The 22,584-nt window shown below is 36.6% G+C and overlaps 9 gene segments (V, D, J or C); 2 read left to right on the top strand and 7 right to left on the bottom strand.

The window, feature by feature from the left end:
* Positions 1–2,263: 2,263 nt before the first annotated feature.
* LOC122761777 lies at positions 2,264–2,777 on the bottom strand. The segment is given in 2 exon segments: positions 2,264–2,631; positions 2,726–2,777. Coding segments are annotated over 2 exon segments (387 nt in total).
* Positions 2,778–3,165: 388 nt separating this feature from the next.
* LOC122761761 lies at positions 3,166–16,395 on the top strand. The segment is given in 2 exon segments: positions 3,166–3,319; positions 15,919–16,395. Coding segments are annotated over 2 exon segments (462 nt in total).
* On the bottom strand, positions 5,762–7,155 carry LOC122761784. The segment is given in 2 exon segments: positions 5,762–6,583; positions 6,736–7,155. Coding segments are annotated over 2 exon segments (363 nt in total).
* Positions 7,786–8,315, bottom strand: LOC122761768. The segment is given in 2 exon segments: positions 7,786–8,137; positions 8,240–8,315. Coding segments are annotated over 2 exon segments (399 nt in total).
* LOC122761781 lies at positions 9,438–10,317 on the bottom strand. The segment is given in 2 exon segments: positions 9,438–9,873; positions 10,026–10,317. Coding segments are annotated over 2 exon segments (363 nt in total).
* LOC122761776 lies at positions 11,083–11,604 on the bottom strand. The segment is given in 2 exon segments: positions 11,083–11,450; positions 11,553–11,604. Coding segments are annotated over 2 exon segments (387 nt in total).
* LOC122761775 lies at positions 13,966–14,577 on the bottom strand. The segment is given in 2 exon segments: positions 13,966–14,407; positions 14,502–14,577. Coding segments are annotated over 2 exon segments (396 nt in total).
* A 1,607-nt stretch (positions 16,396–18,002) lies between the features above and the next one.
* Positions 18,003–18,520, bottom strand: LOC122761764. The segment is given in 2 exon segments: positions 18,003–18,350; positions 18,445–18,520. Coding segments are annotated over 2 exon segments (399 nt in total).
* Positions 18,521–18,945: 425 nt separating this feature from the next.
* LOC122761787 lies at positions 18,946–20,403 on the top strand (the record flags this gene model as incomplete). The annotated part of the segment is given in 2 exon segments: positions 18,946–19,078; positions 19,927–20,403. Coding segments are annotated over 2 exon segments (456 nt in total), but the record flags the coding sequence as incomplete, so codon positions are not given.
* Positions 20,404–22,584: the final 2,181 nt, after the last annotated feature.

The following is a 22,584-nucleotide window of genomic DNA, read 5'->3' as shown; positions in this document are numbered from 1 at the left end:
CTGACTGGTTCTACATGTGATGGTGGCAGATCCTCCCAGAGCAGATGTCACTGCTCCAGACTGAGTCACTGTGACCTGTCCTCTGGACTCTGAGGACACAGAGACAGAGACATAAAGCAGAGTCATGGTTTTGTCGGCTTCATATCAGATGTTGACAGAGGAGTTTGATTCTCTGGACTTTACCTGTGAAGCAGCAGCAGAGGAGAGTCCAGATGAGGACGGAGGTGAAAGTCATGATTTCTGTGTCTTGTGTTGTCATGAAGGACAGCTGTCAGTCCTCCAGTCTTCAACTGTCAGGACTATAAAGTGTCCCAGAGCACTGGAGCATGGTGCTGCTGATGCAAAGTCACTCTCTATGGAAATGCTCTGACTCACTCCAACTGGTTTTACTATATTCTCTACATGTCTGTGTCGTCTAAAAATAAAAGAAATATCAATCATTATATTCTTCTAAAAAAATAATGTTGATTAATTTGAACCTTTTTGAGAATAAACAGGTCTTTTAGTAAAAACTATTTTACAAATGTTCTTATTTAAACTGACATTTTTCAGTGACAGAATAACCAGAATAATCTATAATGAGCCAGCACACTGAGATTAGACCATGTTAAACGACCAATAAAGACATTTTCAATATTTTCTTTAAAGCAATCTCATCAAATACTACTAAATAAAAATATCATATTATCAGCATAAATGGAAATGACATGGAAACAAGTCATACATTTTAATTTTCATATACTTTAGTATGGGGTTAGCGCCCTTGCCTTGCAGTGAGAAGACCCGGAATCGAGCCCCGTTTGGAACAAGGGTCTTTCTGCATGGAGTTTGCATGTTCTGTGAGTGTGAGAGTGAATGGTTGTTTGTCTCTATGTGTGTGTGGCCCTGCGATGGACTGGCGATCTGTCCAGGGTGTACCCCGCCTAATGCCCGATGTAGCTGAGATTGGCACAGCACCCTCCATGACCCTCTGGTGGAGGATAAAGCGGTAGATGATGGATTGATGGATGGATGGATGGATGGTTACTTTACTATGATAGTAATTAATATTTAAATGGAAAATTAGGTAATTTTTATTCATAAAGCACTTTTCATCCACAATGTAGATTTAATGTTCTGTGATTTTAATATACATATTTGGAAATCATCACAAGAACAAAACTTGTGTTGTTATGACATTTTCTCAAATTGGTTTAATGTTGATTCCAAAATATATTAAAATGTGTGTTGAACATTTAAAACCAGAGGAACCTCCCCCAAATAAGAGTGATGAGATTAAAACTTTAAATAAAATTTGGATGTTTTACATGTATCATAGGATATCATCAGCATAGAGGCTGATTTATTAATGATGTGAATTAAAGAATATCTGAGCTGCTGATGGATTTTCTTTTGAATTTAAATGTATTAACAGACTTGAAAAATATTAAAAAAAATAACTTGACCATATAATACACTTTATGAAATCACTGGTGTGTGTAATAAGAAAATAATAAAAACATGTACCAGTGTAGTTACTATATAAATACAGTTCAAATAATTGAGTATATGTTTAGTAAAGTAGTTCAACACTGTTAATGTTTGTTGGACATAAAAGAATGTGGAATGACTGATGTAAAAAACCTCAAATTCACAAAGTGTTAGTTCATAAATCAGATGTTTTCTATTAAAACTGAATGAATGAAGTTAAAACTGCTGCTCTGATTGAGAAAGTGCAAGTGAAATAATGTATTTTCTCTGTTTTCCTCAAATATAATAGGGAACACAATCCATAGTTTTCCAAATGAATTAAAATATAGATAAAGATATAGAGATATTTTTTAAAATTCAATTTGGTTAAATGTTGATTTCAAAGTAAATGAAAATTTTAGATTCACATTTAACATAAGAGGACTGCTCCTCCCCCAAAAAATCCCAAAACGAACCAAATAATGAATAAACAAGAATGATCAAATTAAAACATAGAAAATATAAAATGTGGATGCTTTACATGTATCATAGGAGATCATCAGCATAGAAGCTGATTTATTAATGATGTGAGTTAAATAATCTCTGAACTGCTGATGGATTATCTTTTTGAATCTGAGTTTGAATTAAAATGTAAAGACTATGATGCAAATAACTTATTATTAAATAATAATAATGTATAATCACTTGTAACAAGTGAGCTTCACTGAAATAGTGTAATAAAGGTTATTAAATCACTGGTGTGTGTCCTCAGTGAACTGTATCAGTCTCTCCAGTCACTTCAGTTTCTGTTCACTCTGACTGAAGGAGGTTTTTGTACGAGGCTTTTTCACTGTGTGAACAGATCCCACTTATTAACATCAAATTCACCCAGACAGTAGTAAACTGCAGCATCTTCAGCCTGGACTCCACTGATGGTCAGAGTGAAGTCAGAATTTGATCCACTGCCTGTAAAACGACCTGGAATCCCTGATGCTCGAGTGGAAGCAAAGTAAATAAGGAGTTTAGGAGTTTCTCCATCTCTCTGTTGGTACCAGGATTGGTAGTGGCCGTAGCTACTATGATAAAAAACATTCTGACTGGTTCTACATGTGATGGTGGCAGATCCTCCCAGAGCAGATGTCACTGCTCCAGGCTGAGTCACTGCGACCTGTTCTCTGGACTCTGAGGACACAGAGACAGAGACATAAAGCAGAGTCATGGTTTTGTCGGCTTCATTTCAGATGTTGACAGAGGAGTTTGACTCTCTGGACTTTACCTGTGAGGCAGCAGCAGAGGAGAGTCCAGATGAGGACGGAGGTGAAAGTCATGATTTCTGTGTCTTGTGTTGTCATGAAGGACAGCTGTCAGTCCTCCAGTCTTCAACTGTCAGGACTATAAAGTGTCCCAGAGCACTGGAGCATGGTGCTGCTGATGCAAAGTCACTCTCTATGGAAATGCTCTGACTGACTCCAGCAGGGACTTTAATCAATTTCATGATCCTGTCGATCAATTTATCAATCACTTTATCAGAGGATTGATCAGGATGTGATGACATTTTTTATTTTATCTTTTTCTAAAATTTTGATTTTCCTACATTTTAAATGACATCTTCCCAAACTTAGATTTTCCTTTAAATTTCATATATTAATGTTAAAAATGACTTCACTGAGTAAAAACTGTGGTTGTTTTTTATCATCATATTTTAAAATCAGCTGATAAAACTTTACAAACATGCTCCTTCTAGTGAGTTTGTTTGTTTCACAGTCACAGAGACGTGTGTCTCTACAGTCAGAGGTTTTTGTACGACGCCTCACAGACTTTGTATCACTGTGGCTCACGTTTGGTGGAGGAACCAGACTGGAAGTTGGAAGTAAGTTCTTCTCAAATACGATCATAACAATATTTGTGTAATTATCCAATTTTTAAAGGTTTGCTGGAGGTCAAATCTCACTTTATTGTATTTTTAAAATATTGATGTTTTTATTTTGTCTCCTTCATTCTGGAGCTGAACTCTGAGCAATTTTACTTGACACAGTCCTGTCAAAATTATGTTTGTATCATAAAACTTCAATTGAGTTTTAAATTTGTTTTGTTTTCACGTGATTTAAAGTTTGTCGTTACTGTCTGAACTTTACACGAAGAAGATTTGATAGGTTTTTTACAATATTTAATATTTCTGATGATCGGATGAGAAATATTTGCAATTTTACTTTATATATTCATGTTTGGCTTTAAAACTGGAAATGTTTCTATATTTTTTAAATTACTTCCAAACTTTATTTGTTTAACGTGACTTGATATTCAGAAGCAACATAACAGAGTGAAGATAAAGATGAGATTTGAGAACGTTGAAAATCTGCAATCTATTGTGTTTCATGGTGTTTCCATTATAGTTTGAAGTCATTTCTTTATTCACTTGTATTTAAAACTAAAGTGTTTCAGTCTCCACATGTTTGAGGATTGGATTAGAAATGTTACAAATGTTGTAAAAATCAGTTTCCAGTGTAGTTTTTCTATATTTCTTCAGGTCAAAGTGTCTCTGTGCTGATGTGCATGAGAGGCTTCTTACAGTGAAGTGAAACCATGTGACTGGTGAAGCAGAAAAACCTTGTGACACAAAATCAGCTCTCACACAGGAAACATGTCCGAGTGTGTGGCGTTCCACCGACAGCTGTGTCCTCTCTGTGCTCTAAACTGACTCTTGTCTCCTAGGTGACGTCAGTCCCACTCTGACAGTGCTGCCGCCGTCACGTGAGGAGCTGGACCAGGGGAAGGCCACACTCATGTGTCTGGCCAACAAGGGCTTCCCCTCAGCCTGGACTCTGTCCTGGAAGTTGGACGGCAGCAGCAGCAGCAGCAGCAGCTGGGAGCAGAGCATGAGCCGCGGGCTGCTGGAGAAGGACGGTCTCTACAGCTGGAGCAGCATCCTGAGGCTTTCTGCTGACCAGTGGAGGAAGGTGGGCTCTGTGACCTGTGAGGCCACCCAGGGCTCCCAGATTCTCTCAGAGACACTGAGGACAGACCAGTGTTCCTAGTCCTGACCTGACTCACTGACACTCTGCTACTGGTTTTACTCTGCATTTCTGTCTCTTTTCTCACAATTTAAAGTTTGAAAACTTCTCGCTCATGTTGATCCTGACTCTTTCAACTTTTTCCACATAATAAAGTTGTTTGTGTTTCATTAAAAAATGTTTCCATGGACTTGTTATTATGAAGTGACATTTTAACGACACCAGGGTGAAATAGGATGAACAAACATGATCAGTGAACGTCATTTTAAACAACTTTATAGAAATAAATCATCAACAATTTACAAATGAATTTTTGTAATGTCAGGAAAAAATACATTTTATATCATCCACACAAGTAAAGATGAAAAAAGTAAATCTTCAATCTTGGATTGGACTGATTCAATCACATAACATGATAGCTATTGATAATTTTGTTTTAATGTTTGTATACATTAATAAAATAATGCAAATACACATTAAATATATGTTGTCAAAAATAGAAAAATATCCTAATTTTGCAAATCATATCTACATTATGAGAGAATCAAATCATTTTGACAATTCTTTTTCAGTTTTGTTGTGACTGTGGGCGTGGGAGTGGCAGCTCTGATTCACCTGCACAGCTGCACCTGATTTTGTTAATTAGACCTGCTACTATTTAAGTGCAGCTGTTACCTCAGTCAGTGTCAGATTGTTGGTTTACTTAGAGAGAGATAGAGAGCCACTGTGTTTGTTTCCTCATGTAGAAATTCTCTAGACTTCTATGTGTTGATATTTTTGGATGTAGTTTTATCAGACAAGTGCCTGCTTTTGGTTCACATCAATTTATACTACATTTTGGGCTTAGATTGGAGTGATTATGTCACATGGCATGAAAGCAATTTTGGAATATCTGTACAAAATGTAGGAACTAGTACTAGTGAATAAACAAACTGTTTGCAAAGTATAATTACTATAAGTTGTATTGTAAATGAAATTGTGTGCTGCACATTAACAACAACACCAATAAATTAATAAATAAAAAAAGGAGCAAAAATGATCATGGTGATCGTATAAAATGTGGATGTTTTACATGTATCATACGACGTCATCAGCATAGAGGCTGATTTATTAGTGATGTGAGTTAAAGAAGCTGCTGATGGTTTTTCTATTGAATACTTTTTTTTCAACAGATGAGAAGAATTAAAACAAAATACTTAACCATGTCTATTGGACATTTTAAATTACAGTATTAATGTACAAAATGTAACAAAATTAAAATGTGTGTTACAGATTTAAAACAAGAGGGACCTCCCCCCAAAAAGAGTGATGAGATTAAAAAATTAAAAGAAAATGTGGATGTCTTACATGTATCATAGAATGTAATCTGCATAGAGGCTGATTTATTAAAGAATCTCTGAGCCACTTTATAAAATCAATGGTGTGTGTAATAAGAAAATAATAAATACATGTACAAGCGTAGTTACTATATAAATACAGTTCATATAATTGAGTATATGTTTAGTAAAGTAGTTCAACGCGGTTAATGTTTGTTATAATTGGAAAAAATCCTCTAATATTCTCTTCTTGACTCACATGTCAACTTAAAGACTTGACCTCAGACTCAGCACATAAACATTCTCTGTAGAAACATGTGGTCAAACATCTAAGTGATTTTATTATTAAAGGTGTTATTATCACGTCTGAACTCTGCACTGTTTAAATGTTCAGTGTGAGAAAGATGTTCATCGTCTGCTGTGATATGTTAGTGTGTGTGCAGCTGTTGAGTCACATTAGTTCCTCTGCAGCTGAGGGAGGTTTTTGTACGACGTTTTATCACTGTGTGAGCGGGAAGCTGTTGTGCTGCTGACAGTAATAAACTCCTCCATCTTCAGTCTGAACATCTCTGATGGTCAGAGTGAAGTCAGTCTGATGATAAGTTGCACTGAAGCGATCTGGAACTCCAGACTGACGATATGTTGTATCTGCAATCAGGAGTTTAGGAGGTTCTGCAGGTTTCTGCAGGTACCAGTTAACATCATCACCTATAAGTTGACTGGATTTACATTTGATGGAGACAGTCTGTCCTGGAGCAGTAGACAGAGACCCAGGAGACTGAGTCATGGTGATGTCTCCTGATGAACCTGAAAACATATCAAACAGGAGAAACGTTACTGAGGCAAATCAAAGGTGGAGGACAAAGATCAACGTCCAAACAGAAGATGATTGTTTCTTTAACGTGGAGAAGAGACAGAAGATCAGGTTTCTCCATCAGGTTTTCAGAAGAAAGTCTCACCCTGAACAAGGAGCTCCAGAGTGACCAGCAGTAGAGTCATACACATCATCATCATTGTGCTGCCAGTGAGTCAGTGTCTCCAGACCTGGACACTCACTGATCAACACTGGACTCTTAACGGCCAAGAACAAAGAGGGAGGACACATATGCAAACACACAGAATCAGTCAAATGCAGCTGTCCTCAACATGTCCTGCTGTGTCCCATCACCACTGACACATGTGACTGTGTACATTCTCTGCAACATGAGCAGGAATAAATGTTGTAAACTATAGTGTAGGAAACATGTGATTACCAGAAAACAGCTGAAAGTCTGGAGTGAATTCTGTCATGGAAGATTTTTCATGTTAAATACACAATACAATTATTTCAAGCATCTTATCAGTGATGTTATTTTTTTTACCTTTTTCTTTTATCAGAGGTAAGAATGTGGAATGACTGATGTAAAAAACCTCAAATGAATAAAGTGTTAGTTCATAAAAAAAGATGTTTTCTTTTAAAACTGAATGAATTGATTTAAAACAGCTGCTCTGATTGAGAAAGTGCAAATTAAATAATTTATTTTCTCTTTTTTCGTCAAATATAATAGGGAACAAAATCCAAACTTTCCAAATAGCTTTAATTATGAGGTGTTATTTTGTTATGTTTTTTAAATTCAATTTGGTTTATTGTTGATTTCAAAATATATGGAAATGTTTGTTGCACATTTAACATAAGAGGACTGCTCATCAAATCAGATTAAAACATAGAAAATATACAATTTGGATGTTTTACATGTATCATAGGACGTCATCAGCATATAAGATGATTTATTAATGATGTGAGTTAAATAATCTCTGAACTGCTGATGGATTATCTTTTTGAATCTGCGCATGAATTAAAATGTAGAGACTATGATGCAAATAACTTATTTCTAAATAATAATGATGTGTAATCACTTGTAACAAGTGAGCTTCCCTTAAATAGTGTAATAAAGTTTATTAAATCACTGGTCTGTGTCCTCAGTGAACTGTATCAGTCTCTGCAGTCACTTCAGTTTCTGTTCACTCTGACTGAAGGAGGTTTTTGTACGAGGCTTTTTCACTGTGTGAACACATCCCACTTGCTAGAATCAAATTCACCCAGACAGTAGTAAACTGCAGCATCTTCAGCCTGGACTCCACTGATGGTCAGAGTGAAGTCAGAATTTGATCCACTGCCTGTAAAACGACCTGGAATCCCTGATGCTCGAGTGGAAGCATAGTAAATAAGGAGTTTAGGAGTTTCTCCATCTCTCTGTTGGTACCAGGATAGACGGTTTGAGCTGTAGACATTCTGACTGGTTCTACATGTGATGGTGGCAGATCCTCCCAGAGCAGATGTCACTGCTCCAGACTGAGTCACTGCGACCTGTCCTCTGGACTCTGAGGACACAGAGACAGAGACATAAAGCAGAGTCATGGTTTTGTCGGCTTCATTTCAGAGGGACAGATGTTGACAGAGGAGTTTGACTCTCTGGACTTTACCTGTGAAGCAGCAGCAGAGGAGAGTCCAGATGAGGACGGAGGTGAAAGTCATGATTTCTGTGTCTTGTGTTGTCATGAAGGACAGCTGTCAGTCCTCCAGTCTTCAACTGTCAGGACTATAAAGTGTCCCAGAGCACTGGAGCATGGTGCTGCTGATGCAAAGTCACTCTCTATGGAAATGCTCTGACTCACTCCAACAGGTTTTACTCTATTCTCCACATTTCTGTGTCGTCTAAAAATAAAAGAAATATCAATCATTATATTCTTCTTAAAAATAATGTTTATTAATTTGAACCTTTTGTAGAATAACTAGGTCTTTGAGTCAAAACTATTTAACAGATTTTCTGATTTAACTGACATTTTTCAGTGACAGAATATTCAGAATAATCTATAATGAGACAAAAACATTAAGATAAGACCATGTTAAACAACCTATAAAGACATTTTAAGGATTTTATTCATAGCAATATTTTCAATTAGTAAAATTATCATATCATCAGTATGAATGGAAATGACATGGAAGCGAGTTATACATTTTCATTTTATATACTTTACTATGATAGCAATTAACATTTAAATGGAAAGTGAGGTAATTTTATTTATAAAGCACTTTTCATCCGCAAGGTGGATTTGATGTTCTGTGATTTTAATATTTAATATTTAATTTTAACTTTTAACAGCAACATAGAGGCCAACTTGGAAGAAATCAATAGAAGGTTCAAATATAGAGTACAATCCTTATTTCAAAATCATCACAAGAACCAAACTTGAGTTGTTATGCCATTTTCTCAACTTGGTTTAATGTTGATTAAAATGTTGAGTAAAAGAAAATGTGGATGTTTTACATGTATTGTAGGATGTAATCTGCATAGAGGCTGATTTATTAATAACGTGAATTAGAGAATCTCTGAGCCACTTTATAAAATCACTGGTGTGTGTAATAAGAAAATAATAAATACATGTACCAGCGTAGTTACTATATAAATACAGTTCATATAATTGAGTATATGTTTAGTAAGGTAGTTCAACACTGTTAATGTTTGTTATAATTGGACAAATTCCTCTAATATTCTCTTCTTCACTCACATGTCAACTCAAAGACTTGACCTCAGACTCAGCACATAAACATTCTCTGTAGAAACATGTGGTCAAACATAGAAGTGATTTTATTATTAGCGGTGTTATTATCACGTCTGAACTCTGCACTGTTTAAATGTTCAGTGTGAGAAAGATGTTCATCGTCTGCTGTGATATGTTAGTGTGTGTGCAGCTGTTGAGTCACATCAGTTCCTCTGCAGCTGAGGGAGGTTTTTGTACGACGTTTTATCACTGTGTGAGCGGGTAGCTGTTGTGCTGCTGACAGTAATAAACTCCTCCATCTTCTGTCTGAACATCTCTGATGGTCAGTGTGAAGTCAGTCTGATGATAAGTTGCACTGAAGCGATCTGGAACTCCAGACTGACGACTTGTTGTATCTGCAATCAGGAGTTTAGGAGGTTCTGCAGGTTTCTGCAGGTACCAGTTAACATCATCACCTATAAGTTGACTGGATTTACATTTGATAGAGACAGTCTGTCCTGGAGCAGCAGACAGAGATCCAGGAGACTGAGTCATGGTGATGTCTCCTGATGAACCTGAAAACATATCAAACAGGAGAAATGTTACTGAGACAAATCAAAGGTGGAGGACAAAGATCAACGTCCAAACAGAAGATGATTGTTTCTTTAACGTGGAGAAGAGACAGAAGATCAGGTTTCTCCATCAGGTTTTCAGAAGAGAGTCTCACCCTGAACAAGGAGCTCCAGAGTGACCAGCAGTAGAGTCACACACATCATCATCATTGTGCTGCCAGTGAGTCAGTGTCTCTGAAAGACCTGGACACTCACTGATCAACACTGGACTCTTAACGGCCAAGAACAAAGAGGGAGGACACATATGCAAACACACAGAATCAGTCAAATGCAGCTGTCCTCAACATGTCCTGCTGTGTCCCATCACCACTGACACATGTGACTGTGTACATTCTCTGCAACATGAGCAGGAATAAATGTTGTAAACTATAGTGTAGGAAACGTGATTACCAGAAAACAGCTGAAAGTCTGGAGTGAATTCTGTCATGGAATACAATTATTTCAAGCATCTTATCAGTGATGTTATTTTTTTTACCTTTTTCTTTTATCAGAGGTAAGAATGTGGAATGACTGATGTAAAAAACCTCAAATGAATAAAGTGTTAGTTCATAAATAAAGATGTTTTCTTTTAAAACTGAATGAATTGATTTAAAACAGCTGCTCTGATTGAGAAAGTGCAAATTAAATAATTTATTTTCTCTTTTTTCGTCAAATATAATAGGGAACAAAATCCAAACTTTCCAAATAGCTTTAATTATGAGGTGTTATTTTGTTATGTTTTTTAAATTCAATTTGGTTTATTGTTGATTTCAAAATATATGGAAATGTTTGTTGCACATTTAACATAAGAGGACTGCTCCCCCTCCAAACAAAAACAAAAATAAACAAGATTCAGATCAAATCAGATTAAAACATAGAAAATATACAATTTGGATGTTTTACATGTATCATAGGACGTCATCAGCATATAAGATGATTTATTAATGATGTGAGTTAAATAATCTCTGAACTGCTGATGGATTATCTTTTTGAATCTGCGCTTGAATTAAAATGTAGAGACTATGATGTAAATAACTTATTTTTAAATAATAATAATGTGTAATCACTTGTAAGTGAGCTTCACTGAAATAGTGTAATAAAGTTTATTGAATCACTGGTGTGTGTCCTCAGTGAACTGTACCAGTCTCTGTAGTCACTTCAGTTTCTGTTCACTCTGACTGAAGGAGGTTTTTGTACGAGGCTTTTTCACTGTGTGAACAGATCCCACTTGCTAGAATCAAATTGACCCAGACAGTAGTAAACTGCAGCATCTTCAGCCTGGACTCCACTGATGGTCAGAGTGAAGTCAGAATTTGATCCACTGCCTGTAAAACGACCTGGAATCCCTGATTCTCGAGTGGAAGCAGAGTAAATAAGGAGTTTAGGAGATTCTCCATCTCTCTGTTGGTACCAGGATAGGTAGTGGCCGTAGCTACTATGATAATAAACATTCTGACTGGTTCTACATGTGATGGTGGCAGATCCTCTCAGAGCAGATGTCACTGCTCCAGACTGAGTCACTGTGACCTGTTCTCTGGACTCTGAGGACACAGAGACAGAGACATAAAGCAGAGTAATGGTTTTGTTGCCTTCATTTCAGAGGGACAGATGTTGACAGAGGAGTTTGACTCTCTGGACTTTACCTGTGAGGCAGCAGCAGAGGAGAGTCCAGATGAGGACGGAGGTGAAAGTCATGATTTCTGTGTCTTGTGTTGTCATGAAGGACAGCTGTCAGTCCTCCAGTCTTCAACTGTCAGGACTATAAAGTGTCCCAGAGCACTGGAGCATGGTGCTGCTGATGCAAAGTCACTCTCTATGGAAATGCTCTGACTCACTCCAACTGGTTTTACTCTATTCGCTACATTTCTGTGTCGTCTAAGAATAAAGAATTCTATCAATGAAATAATGTTGATTTATTTGAACCTGTTAGAGATTAAAAATGTGTTTGAGTCAAAACAATTTTACAAATTTTGTGATTTAAACTGACATTTTCCTGTGACATAATAATCAGAATAATATGAGCCAAAACATTAAGATAAGACCATGTTAAACAACCTTTATAGACATTTTCAATATATTCTTTAAAGCAATCTTATCAAACACTACTAAAAACAATTCATCATATTATCAGCATAAATGGAAATGACATGGAAGCAAGTCATACATTTTCATTTTTATAAACTTTACTATGATAATAATTAATATTTAAATGGGAAGTGAGGTCATTTTACAAAGCACTTTTCATCCACAATGTAGATTTAATGTTCTGTGATTTTAATATACATATTTGGAAATCATCACAAGAACAAAACTTGTGTTGTTATGACATTTTCTCAAATTGGTTTAATGTTGATTCCAAAATATATTAAAATGTGTGTTGAACATTTAAAACCAGAGGGACCTCCCCCAAATAAGAGTGATGAGATTAAAACTTTAAATAAAATTTGGATGTTTTACATGTATCATAGGATATCATCAGCATAGAGGCTGATTTATTGATGATGTGAATTAAATAATCTCTGAGCTGCTGATGGATTTTCTTTTGAATTTAAATTTATTAGCAGACTTGAAAAATATTAAAAAGAATAACTTGACCATATAATACACTTTATGAAATCACTGGTTTGCGTAATAAGAAAATAATAAATACATGTACCAATGTAGTTACTATATAAATACAGTTCATATAATTGAGTATATGTTTAGTAAAGTAGTTCAACACTGTTAATGTTTGTTGGACATAAAAGAATGTGGAATGACTGATGTAAAAAACCTCAAATTCACAAAGTGTTAGTTCATAAATGCAGATGTTTTCTATGAAAACTGAATGAATGAAGTTAAAACTGCTGCTCTGATTGAGAAAGTGCAAGTGAAATAATGTATTTTCTCTGTTTTCCTCAAATATAATAGGGAACACAATCCAAAGTTTTCCAAATGAATTTAAATATAGATGAAGATATAGAGATATTTTTTAAAATTCAATTTGGTTAAATGTTGATTCCAAAATATATGAGAATGTTAGATGCACATTTAACATCAGAGGACTGCTTCCCCTCCCCCAAAAAAACCCAAAACAAATAATGAATTAACAAGAGTGATCAGTTTAAAACATAGAAAATATAAAATGTGAATGTTTTACATGTATCATAGGAGGTCATCAGCATAGAAACTGATTTATTAATGATGTGAGTTAAATAATCTCTGAACTGCTGATGGATTATCTTTTTGAATCTGAGTTTGAATGAAAATGTAAAGACTATGAGACAAATAAGTTATTATTAACTAATAATAATGTGTAATTATTATTACACAAACAAAACAAACACTACGAACTAAACAAACATATGTCCATAATCACAACCCACTGAAATGTGCAATAACCACAACAATAACAACATAATAACATGTGGGGTGGAGTGGCTCAGTGGTTAAGACCCTACCTTGTGTACCAAAGACATCATGGTCGCAAGTTCGATTCCACCCCTGGCTAATTGTACTTGATTCCATTGTAAGTCGCTTTGGATAAAAGCGTCTGCTAAATGACATGTAATGTAATGTGCAATAAAACCTTATAGACAGTGCAATAAAACCCTGGGCAATACGGGGTAACTGTAGGTGTGTGTGTATCTGTGTGTGCATATATGTATATATGTGTATGTATGTATGTATATATATATGTGTATGTGTATATATGTATATATATATGTATATGTATGTATGTATGTGTATATATATATATGTGTTGTGTGTATGTATGTATACATACATATATATATAGCATGGGTCATTTACGTTTGTATTTTTATATTTTCTTAGATTCTTATTTTTATTTATCTTTATTTTTAGCTTATCTTATTCTATTCTATATTTTATGGTGTTTGGTAACTGGGGTGTTTCTCTTTCCAGTCTCCTGTAAAGTGTGACTCTAATCTTAACAGTGCTGTGTGCTGATGTTGGAGCTGTTAATTTCCCCGAGGGAACCTCCCAAAGGGATCAATAAAGTCGTCTGTCTGTCTGTCTGTCTGTCTGTAATCACTTGTAACAAGTGAGCTTCACTGAAATAGTGTAATAAAGTTCATTAAATCACTGGCATGTGTCCTCAGTGAACTGTATCAGTCTCTGCAGTCACTTCGGTTTCAGTTCACTCTGACTGAAGGAGGTTTTTGTACGAGGCTTTTTCACTGTGTGAACAGATCCCACTTACTAGAATCAAATACACCCAGACAGTAGTAAACTGCAGCATCTTCAGCCTGGACTCCACTGATGGTCAGAGTGAAGTCAGAATTTGATCCACTGCCTGTAAAACGACCTGGAATCCCTGATGCTCGAGTGGAAGCACGGTAAATAAGGAGTTTAGGAGTTTCTCCATCTCTCTGTTGGTACCAGGATAGGTAGTTGCTGTAGACATTCTGACTGGTTCTACATGTGACGGTGGCAGATCCTCCCAGAGCAGATGTCACTGCTCCAGACTGAGTCAATGTGACCTGTTCTCTGGACTCTGAGGACACAGAGACAGAGACATAAAGCAGAGTCATGGTTTGGTCGGCTTCATTTCAGATGTTGACAGAGGAGTTTGACTCTCTGGACTTTACCTGTGAGGCAGCAGCAGAGGAGAGTCCAGATGAGGACGGAGGTGAAAGTCATGATTTCTGTGTCTTGTGTTGTCATGAAGGACAGCTGTCAGTCCTCCAGTCTTCAACTGTCAGGACTATAAAGTGTCCCAGAGCACTGGAGCATGGTGCTGCTGATGCAAAGTCACTCTCTATGGAAATGCTCTGACTGACTCCAGCAGGGACTTTAATCAATTTCATGATCCTGTCGATCAATTTATCAATCACTTTATCAGAGGATTGATCAGGATGTGATGACATTTTTTATTTTATCTTTTTCTAAAATTTTGATTTTCCTACATTTTAAATGACATCTTCCCAAACTTAGATTTTCCTTTAAATTTCATATATTAATGTTAAAAATGACTTCACTGAGTAAAAACTGTGGTTGTTTTTCATCATCATATTTTAAAATCAGCTGATAAAACTTTACAAACTGACTCATTCTAGTGAGTTTGTTTGTTTCACAGTCACAGAGACGTGTGTCTCTACAGTCAGAGGTTTTTGTACGACGCCTCACAGACTTTGTATCACTGTGGTACACGTTTGGTGGAGGAACCAGACTGGAATTTGGAAGTAAGTTTTTCTCAAATACGATCATAACAATATTTGTGTAATTATCCAATTTTTAAAGGTTTGCTGGAGGTCAAATCTCACTTTATTGTATTTTTAAAATATTGATGTTTTTATTTTGTCTCCTTCATTCTGGAGCTGAACTCTGAGCAATTTTACTCGACACAGTCCTGTCAAGATTATGTTTGTATCATAAAACTTCAATTCAGTTTTAAATTAGTTTTGTTTTGACGTGATTTAAAATGTTTGTTATTACTACCTGAACTTTACACAAAGAAGATTTGACAGGTTTTTACAATATTTAATATTTGTGTTCACGTTTTCCATGAATACTAAAGAATATTCAATATTTTTGATGATTTGATGAGAAATATTTGCAATTTTACTTTACATATTCATGTTAGGCTGGAGTTTAAAACTGAAACGGTCACTTGAAATTTTACTTGTTTAATGTGACTTCAGATTCAGAAGCAACATAATCTGCAGTGTATTGTGTTTCATGGTGTTTCCATTATAGTTTGAAGTCAGTTCTTTATTCACTTGTATTTAAAACTAAAGTGTTTCAGTCTCCAGATGTTTGAGGATTGGATTAGAAATGTTACAAATGTTGTAAAAATCAGTTTCCAGTGTAGTTTTTCTATATTTCTTCAGGTCACAGTGTCTCTGTGCTGATGTACATGAGAGGCTTCTTACAGTGAAGTGAAACCATGTGACTGGTGAAGCAGTGACACAAAATCAGCTCTCACACAGGAAACATGTCCGAGTGTGTGGCGTTCCACCGACAGCTGTGTCCTCTCTGTGCTCTAAACTGACTCTTGTCTCCTAGGTGACGTCAGTCCCACTCTGACGGTGCTGCCGCCCTCACGTGAGGAGCTGGACCAGGGGAAGGCCACGCTCATGTGTCTGGCCAACAAGGGCTTCCCCTCAGCCTGGACTCTGTCCTGGAAGTTGGACGGCAGCAGCAGCAGCAGCAGCAGCTGGGAGCAGAGCATGAGCCGCGGGCTGCTGGAGAAGGACGGTCTCTACAGCTGGAGCAGCATCCTGAGGCTTTCTGCTGACCAGTGGAGGAAGGTGGGCTCTGTGACCTGTGAGGCCACCCAGGGCTCCCAGATTCTCTCAGAGACACTGAGGACAGACCAGTGTTCCTAGTCCTGACCTGACTCACTGACACTCTGCTACTGGTTTTACTCTGCATTTCTGTCTCTTTTCTCACAATTTAAAGTTTGAAAACTTCTCACTCATGTTGATCCTGACTCTTTCATCTTTTTCCACATAATAAAGTTGTTTGTGTTTCATTAAAAAATGTTTCCATGGACTTGTTATTATGAAGTGACATTTTAACGACACCAGGGTGAAACAGGATGAACAAACATGATCAGTGAACGTCATTTTAAACAACTTTATAGAAATAAATCATCAACAATTTACAAATGACTTTTTGTAATGTCAGGAAAAAACACATTTTATATCATCCACACAAATAAAGATGAAAAAAGTAAATCTTAAATCTTGGCTTGGACTGATTCAATCACATAACATGATAGCTATTGATACATTTGTTTTTTAATGTTTGTATACATTAATAAAATAACGCAACTACACATTAAATATATATTTTATCATGTTGTGAAAAATAAAAAATGATCCTAATTTTGCAAATCATATCTACATTATGAGAGAATCAAATCATTTTGACAATTCTTTTTCAGTTTTGTTGTGACTGTGGGCGTGGGAGTGGCAGCTCTGATTCACCTGCACAGCTGCACCTGATTTTGTTAATTAGACCTGCTACTATTTAAGTGCAGCTGTTACCTCAGTCAGTGTCAGATTGTTGGTTTACTTAGAGAGAGATAGAGAGCCACTGTGTTTGTTTCCTCATGTAGAAATTCTCTAGACTTCTATGTGTTGATATTTTTGGATGTAGTTTTATCAGACAAGTGTTTCGATTTTGGTTGTAGTTTTTTTTTGCAGTGTCCAGACCTGCTCAGCCCAGAATTTTTCTCTGGAGCCTTTTGTTTTCTTTTTGTAAGCCTGTTTTATGTTATTTGCTTAGCACCTCTGGTGTGGGGATAAATCCCTGTTTACTTTTACCTGGCTGACTGAGTTTCTATTTTTTGGGTCCTGTTTGCTGCGACATCATGACAAGTTTGGTGAAATGTTGATTTCACAGTTTGGAAAAGAGAGTGTTTTAGTTCATTTGTTATTTGGAATAAAGATCACAATTTGCTTCAACATTATCTCCTTTTATATCGATGATGTTTTCATTTATTTTACCATTATTCTTTTTTAAAAAGTCTTAAAACTGTGGAAAGTTTATTCAGACTCATTTTATTCCTTTCTGTTCTTTGATAAATTGTAAATGCCTTTCATGAACAGGGTCATATAGTATGAAAGCAATTTTGGAATATCTATATAAAATATAGAAATTTGTACATGTGATTAAAAAAAACTGTTTGCAAAGTATAATTATTATAAGTTGTATTGTAAATGGAATTGTCTTTAATCTAAGTTTCATATGACATGAAGAATATTTGACAAAAATGTAATTAGAACATATTCCAAAATACATAAAAATGTTTGTAGCACATAAACAACACCAATAAATAAATAAATAACAAGAGTGATCATATAAAATGTGGAGGTTTTACAAGTAACATAGGGCGTCATAAGTATAGAGGCTGATTCATTAATGATGTGAGTTAAATAATCAATGAACTGCTGATTTTTGAATCTGAGTTTAAAGGAAAATATAAAGACTATGAGACAAATAACTTATTATTAACCAATAATAATGTGCAACTAGTGAGCTTCCCTTAAATAGTGTAATAAAGTTTATTAAATCACTGGTGTGTGTCCTCAGTGAACTGTATCAGTCTCTGCAGTCACTTCAGTTTCTGTTCACTCTGACTGAAGGAGGTTTTTGTACAAGGCTTTTTCACTGTGTGAACACATGTTTACTGTTGATGACGTGAAAACTCTGACAGTAGTAAACTGCAGCATCTTCAGCCTGGACTCCACTGATGGTCAGAGTGAAGTCAGAATTTGATCCACTGCCTGTAAAACGACCTGGAATCCCTGATGCTCGAGTGGAAGCATAGTAAATAAGGAGTTTAGGAGTTTCTCCATCTCTCTGTTGGTACCAGGATAAATAGTTTGAACCGGCGACATTCTGACTGGTTCTACATGTGATGGTGGCAGATCCTCCCAGAGCAGATGTCACTGCTCCAGACTGAGTCACTGTGACCTGTCCTCTAGACTCTGAGGACACAGAGACAGAGACATAAAGCAGAGTCATGGTTCTGTCGGCTTCATTTCAGATGTTGACAGAGGAGTTTGACTCTCTGGACTTTACCTGTGAGGCAGCAGCAGAGGAGAGTCCACATGAGGACGGAGGTGAAAGTCATGATTTCTGTGTCTTGTGTTGTCATGAAGGACAGCTGTCAGTCCTCCAGTCTTCAACTGTCAGGACTATAAAGTGTCCCAGAGCACTGGAGCATGGTGCTGCTGATGCAAAGTCACTCTCTATGGAAATGCTCTGACTGACTCCAGCAGGGACTTTAATCAATTTCATGATCCTGTCGATCAATTTATCAATCACTTTATCAGAGGATTGATCAGAATGTGATGAAATTTTTTGATTAAATTTTTCTCCTAAGATTTTATTTCCTCATATTTTTAAGATAAGATTGTCCTTTATTTGTCCTACCTTGAGGACACTTGCAATGTCTTCTGTTAATATCAGCTTCTCAAATTTCATATATTAATGTTAAAAATTACTTCATTAAGTAAAAGCTGTGGTTGTTTTTCATCATCATATTTTAAAATCAGCTGATAAAACTTTACAAAGTGACTCATTCTGGTGAGTTTGTTTGTTTCACAGTCACAGAGACGTGTGTCTCTACAGTCAGAGGTTTTTGTACGACGCCTCACAGACTTTGTATCACTGTGGTACACGTTTGGTGGAGGAACCAGACTGGAAGTTGGAAGTAAGTTTTTCTCAAATACAATCATAACAATATTTGTGTAATTATCCAATTTTTAAAGGTTTGCTGGAGGTCAAATCTCACTTTATTGTATTTTTAAAAATATTGATGTTTTTATTTTGTCTCCTTCATTCTGGAGCTGAACTCTGAGCAATTTTACTCGACACAGTCCTGTCAAGATTATGTTTGTATTGTAAAACTTCAATTCAGTTTTAAATGAGTTTTGTTTTGACGTGATTTAAGTTTTGTCATTACTGTCTGAACTTTACACAAAGAAGATTTGACAGGTTTTTACAATATTTAATATTTCTGATGATTGGATGAGAAAGATTTGCAATTTTACTTTATATATTCATGTTTGGCTGGACTTTAAAAATGGAACTGTCCCTTATATTTTTTAAATTACTTCCAAACTTTATTTGTTTAACGTGACTTGATATTCAGAAGCAACATGACAGAGTGAAGATAAAGATGAGATTTAAGAACGTTGAAAATCTGCAATCTATTGTGTTTCATGGTGTTTCCATTATAGTTTGAAGTCATTTCTTTATTCACTTGTATTTAAAACTAAAGTGTTTCAGTCTCCCGATGTTTGATGATTGGATTAGAAATGTTACAAGTGTTGTAAAAATCAGTTTCCAGTGTAGTTTTTCTATATTTCTTCAGGTCACAGTGTCTCTGTGCTGATGTGCATGAGAGGCTTCTTACAGTGAAGTGAAACCATGTGACTGGTGAAGCAGAAAAACCTTGTGACACAAAATCAGCTCTCACACAGGAAACATGTCCGAGTGTGTGGCGTTCCACCGACAGCTGTGTCCTCTCTGTGCTCTAAACTGACTCTTGTCTCCTAGGTGACGTCAGTCCCACTCTGACGGTGCTGCCGCCCTCACGTGAGGAGCTGGACCAGGGGAAGGCCACGCTCATGTGTCTGGCCAACAAGGGCTTCCCCTCAGCCTGGACTCTGTCCTGGAAGTTGGACGGCAGCAGCAGCAGCAGCAGCAGCTGGGAGCAGAGCATGAGCCGCGGGCTGCTGGAGAAGGACGGTCTCTACAGCTGGAGCAGCATCCTGAGGCTTTCTGCTGACCAGTGGAGGAAGGTGGGCTCTGTGACCTGTGAGGCCACCCAGGGCTCCCAGATTCTCTCAGAGACACTGAGGACAGACCAGTGTTCCTAGTCCTGACCTGACTCACTGACACTCTGCTACTGGTTTTACTCTGCATTTCTGTCTCTTTTCTCACAATTTAAAGTTTGAAAACTTCTCGCTCATGTTGATCCTGACTCTTTCAACTTTTTCCACATAATAAAGTTGTTTGTGTTTCATTAAAAAATGTTTCCATGGACTTGTTATTATGAAGTGACATTTTAACGACACCATAATAAAAATAGGATGAACAAACATGATCAGTGAACGTCATTTTAAACAACTTTATAGAAATAAATCATCAACAATTTACAAATGACTTTTTGTAATGTCAGGAAAAAACATATTTCATATCATCCACACAAATTAAGATGAAAAAAGTAAATCTTCAATCTTGGATTGGACTGATTCAATCACATAACATGATAGCTATTGATACATTTTGTTTTAATGTTTGTATACATTAATAAAATAACGTGAATACACATTTGTGATGGCCCCTCATAACTGACTGACCCAACATAAGTGGCCACATGAAGACTAGGGGGGAGCTTAATTAACTGGACTTGTGGTTAGATAGCGGGGAAATTCCAAACCGGGTTGAGGATTATTTTCAGTGCACACGGGTAATCGCTGTGTCTGTGGGGTCCGGTTGTGTGCGTAAAATTTGATTTTTACATTACATTACATGTCATTTAGCAGACGCTTTTATCCAAAGCGACTTACAAAAGTGAAACTGATTTGCTCAGTTTCTCAACTTTGTACACATTGAAAATGTCTGACATTAGAGACTTTATTGCTGCTCCATCTCAGGAGTTATTAGATTTGTTTACAAAGGAGCAGTTGCTCATGGTTGCTGAGCATTTTTCAGTGGTCATTGTCAGAGACAAACGCCTTAAAGAAAACATTGAAGCAGCTATAAAAACAAAATTGATTGAGGAGGAACTGATGCCTGGAGACAAAAGGGAGTCTCCAAGTCCTGCTGCTTTACATTTTCAGACACAGGGGTTAACTTTCGAGGAGCAAAAAGAGATTTTGGTTTTGCAAATGGAACATAAAAAAATGAAACAGGAATTGGAGATAAAAAAACAACTTGAAGTAGAGAGAATCCGCCTCGAATCGGAGAGGGCAAAATTAGACCTGGAGAGGCAGCGCTTGGCTTTGGTCAGAGATGGCATGTTGTCTGGCGAGGATCAGGGCAGACAGGTGGCCAGCTCTTCTGCTCATCGCTTTGATGTGAATAAGTTGCGCTTGTTACCTCAGTTTAATGTCAGGGATCCAGACACCTTTTTTTCATTATTTGAACGTGTGGCTAGAGCTAGAATGATGCCTGATGCAGACTGCGCCCTTTTGCTGCAGTGTGTCCTCTCAGGGAAAGCGCAAGAGGCTTATTCATCCTTGAGTCTTGAGGATAGCTTTAGCTATTCTAAAATAAAATCTGCAGTGCTGAAGTCATATGAACTCATGCCCGAGGCATATCGCCAACGCTTTAGGTCCTGGGAGAGGAAAAACAGCCAAACATACGTAGAGTTTGTTAGGGATCTGTCAAATCACTTAAAACGGTGGTTATCTGCGCTTGATGTCACTACGTTTGAGAATCTGTGTGATTTGATGATTCTGGAGCAGCTTAAGAATTCTCCTCCAGAGCGCATTGCGAAATATATCACAGAGCAGAAAGTCACTACCGCTGCTGCTGCTGCAGTATCAGCAGATGGGTATACGTTGCTTCACAAGAACAGTTTCAGAGAGCGCTCTGTGGGGCGTGATGTTTTTGGTTAAAACTGTGGAAGGTTTATTTGGGCTCATTTTATTCCTTCCTGTTCTTTGATAAATGTAAATGCCTTTAATAAGTATTATTTTGGCAAATATACACATTTTTTTTTGAGAAAAACTCTTTAAATGCTCTCAATTCCAATGAATATACTACATTTTGGGCTGAGATTTCAGTGATTATGTCACATGGCATGAAAGCAATTTTGCAATATCTGTATAAAATGTAGGAACTAGTACTAGTGAATAAACAAACTGTTTGCAAAGTATAATTACTATAAGTTGTATTGTAAATGAAATTGTGTGTTGCACATGAACAACAATACCAATAAATGAATAAATAAAAAAAGGAGCAAAAATGATCATGGTGATCGTATAAAATGTGGATGTTTAACATGTATCATACGACGTCATCAGCATAGAGGCTGATTTATTAGTGATGTGAGTTAAAGAAGCTGCTGTTGGTTTTTCTATTGAATACTTTTTTTCAACAGACGAGAAGAATTAAAACAAAATACTTAACCATGTCTATTGGACATTTTAAATTACAGTATTAATGTACAAAATAGTGTAATAAAGTGTATTAAATCACTGGTGT

Source organism: Solea senegalensis, unplaced genomic scaffold (genome assembly GCF_019176455.1).
Source record: "Solea senegalensis isolate Sse05_10M unplaced genomic scaffold, IFAPA_SoseM_1 scf7180000014988, whole genome shotgun sequence".
Classification (NCBI taxonomy): Eukaryota; Metazoa; Chordata; class Actinopteri; order Pleuronectiformes; family Soleidae; genus Solea; species Solea senegalensis.
This window is presented reverse-complemented; position numbering and strand designations above follow the sequence as displayed.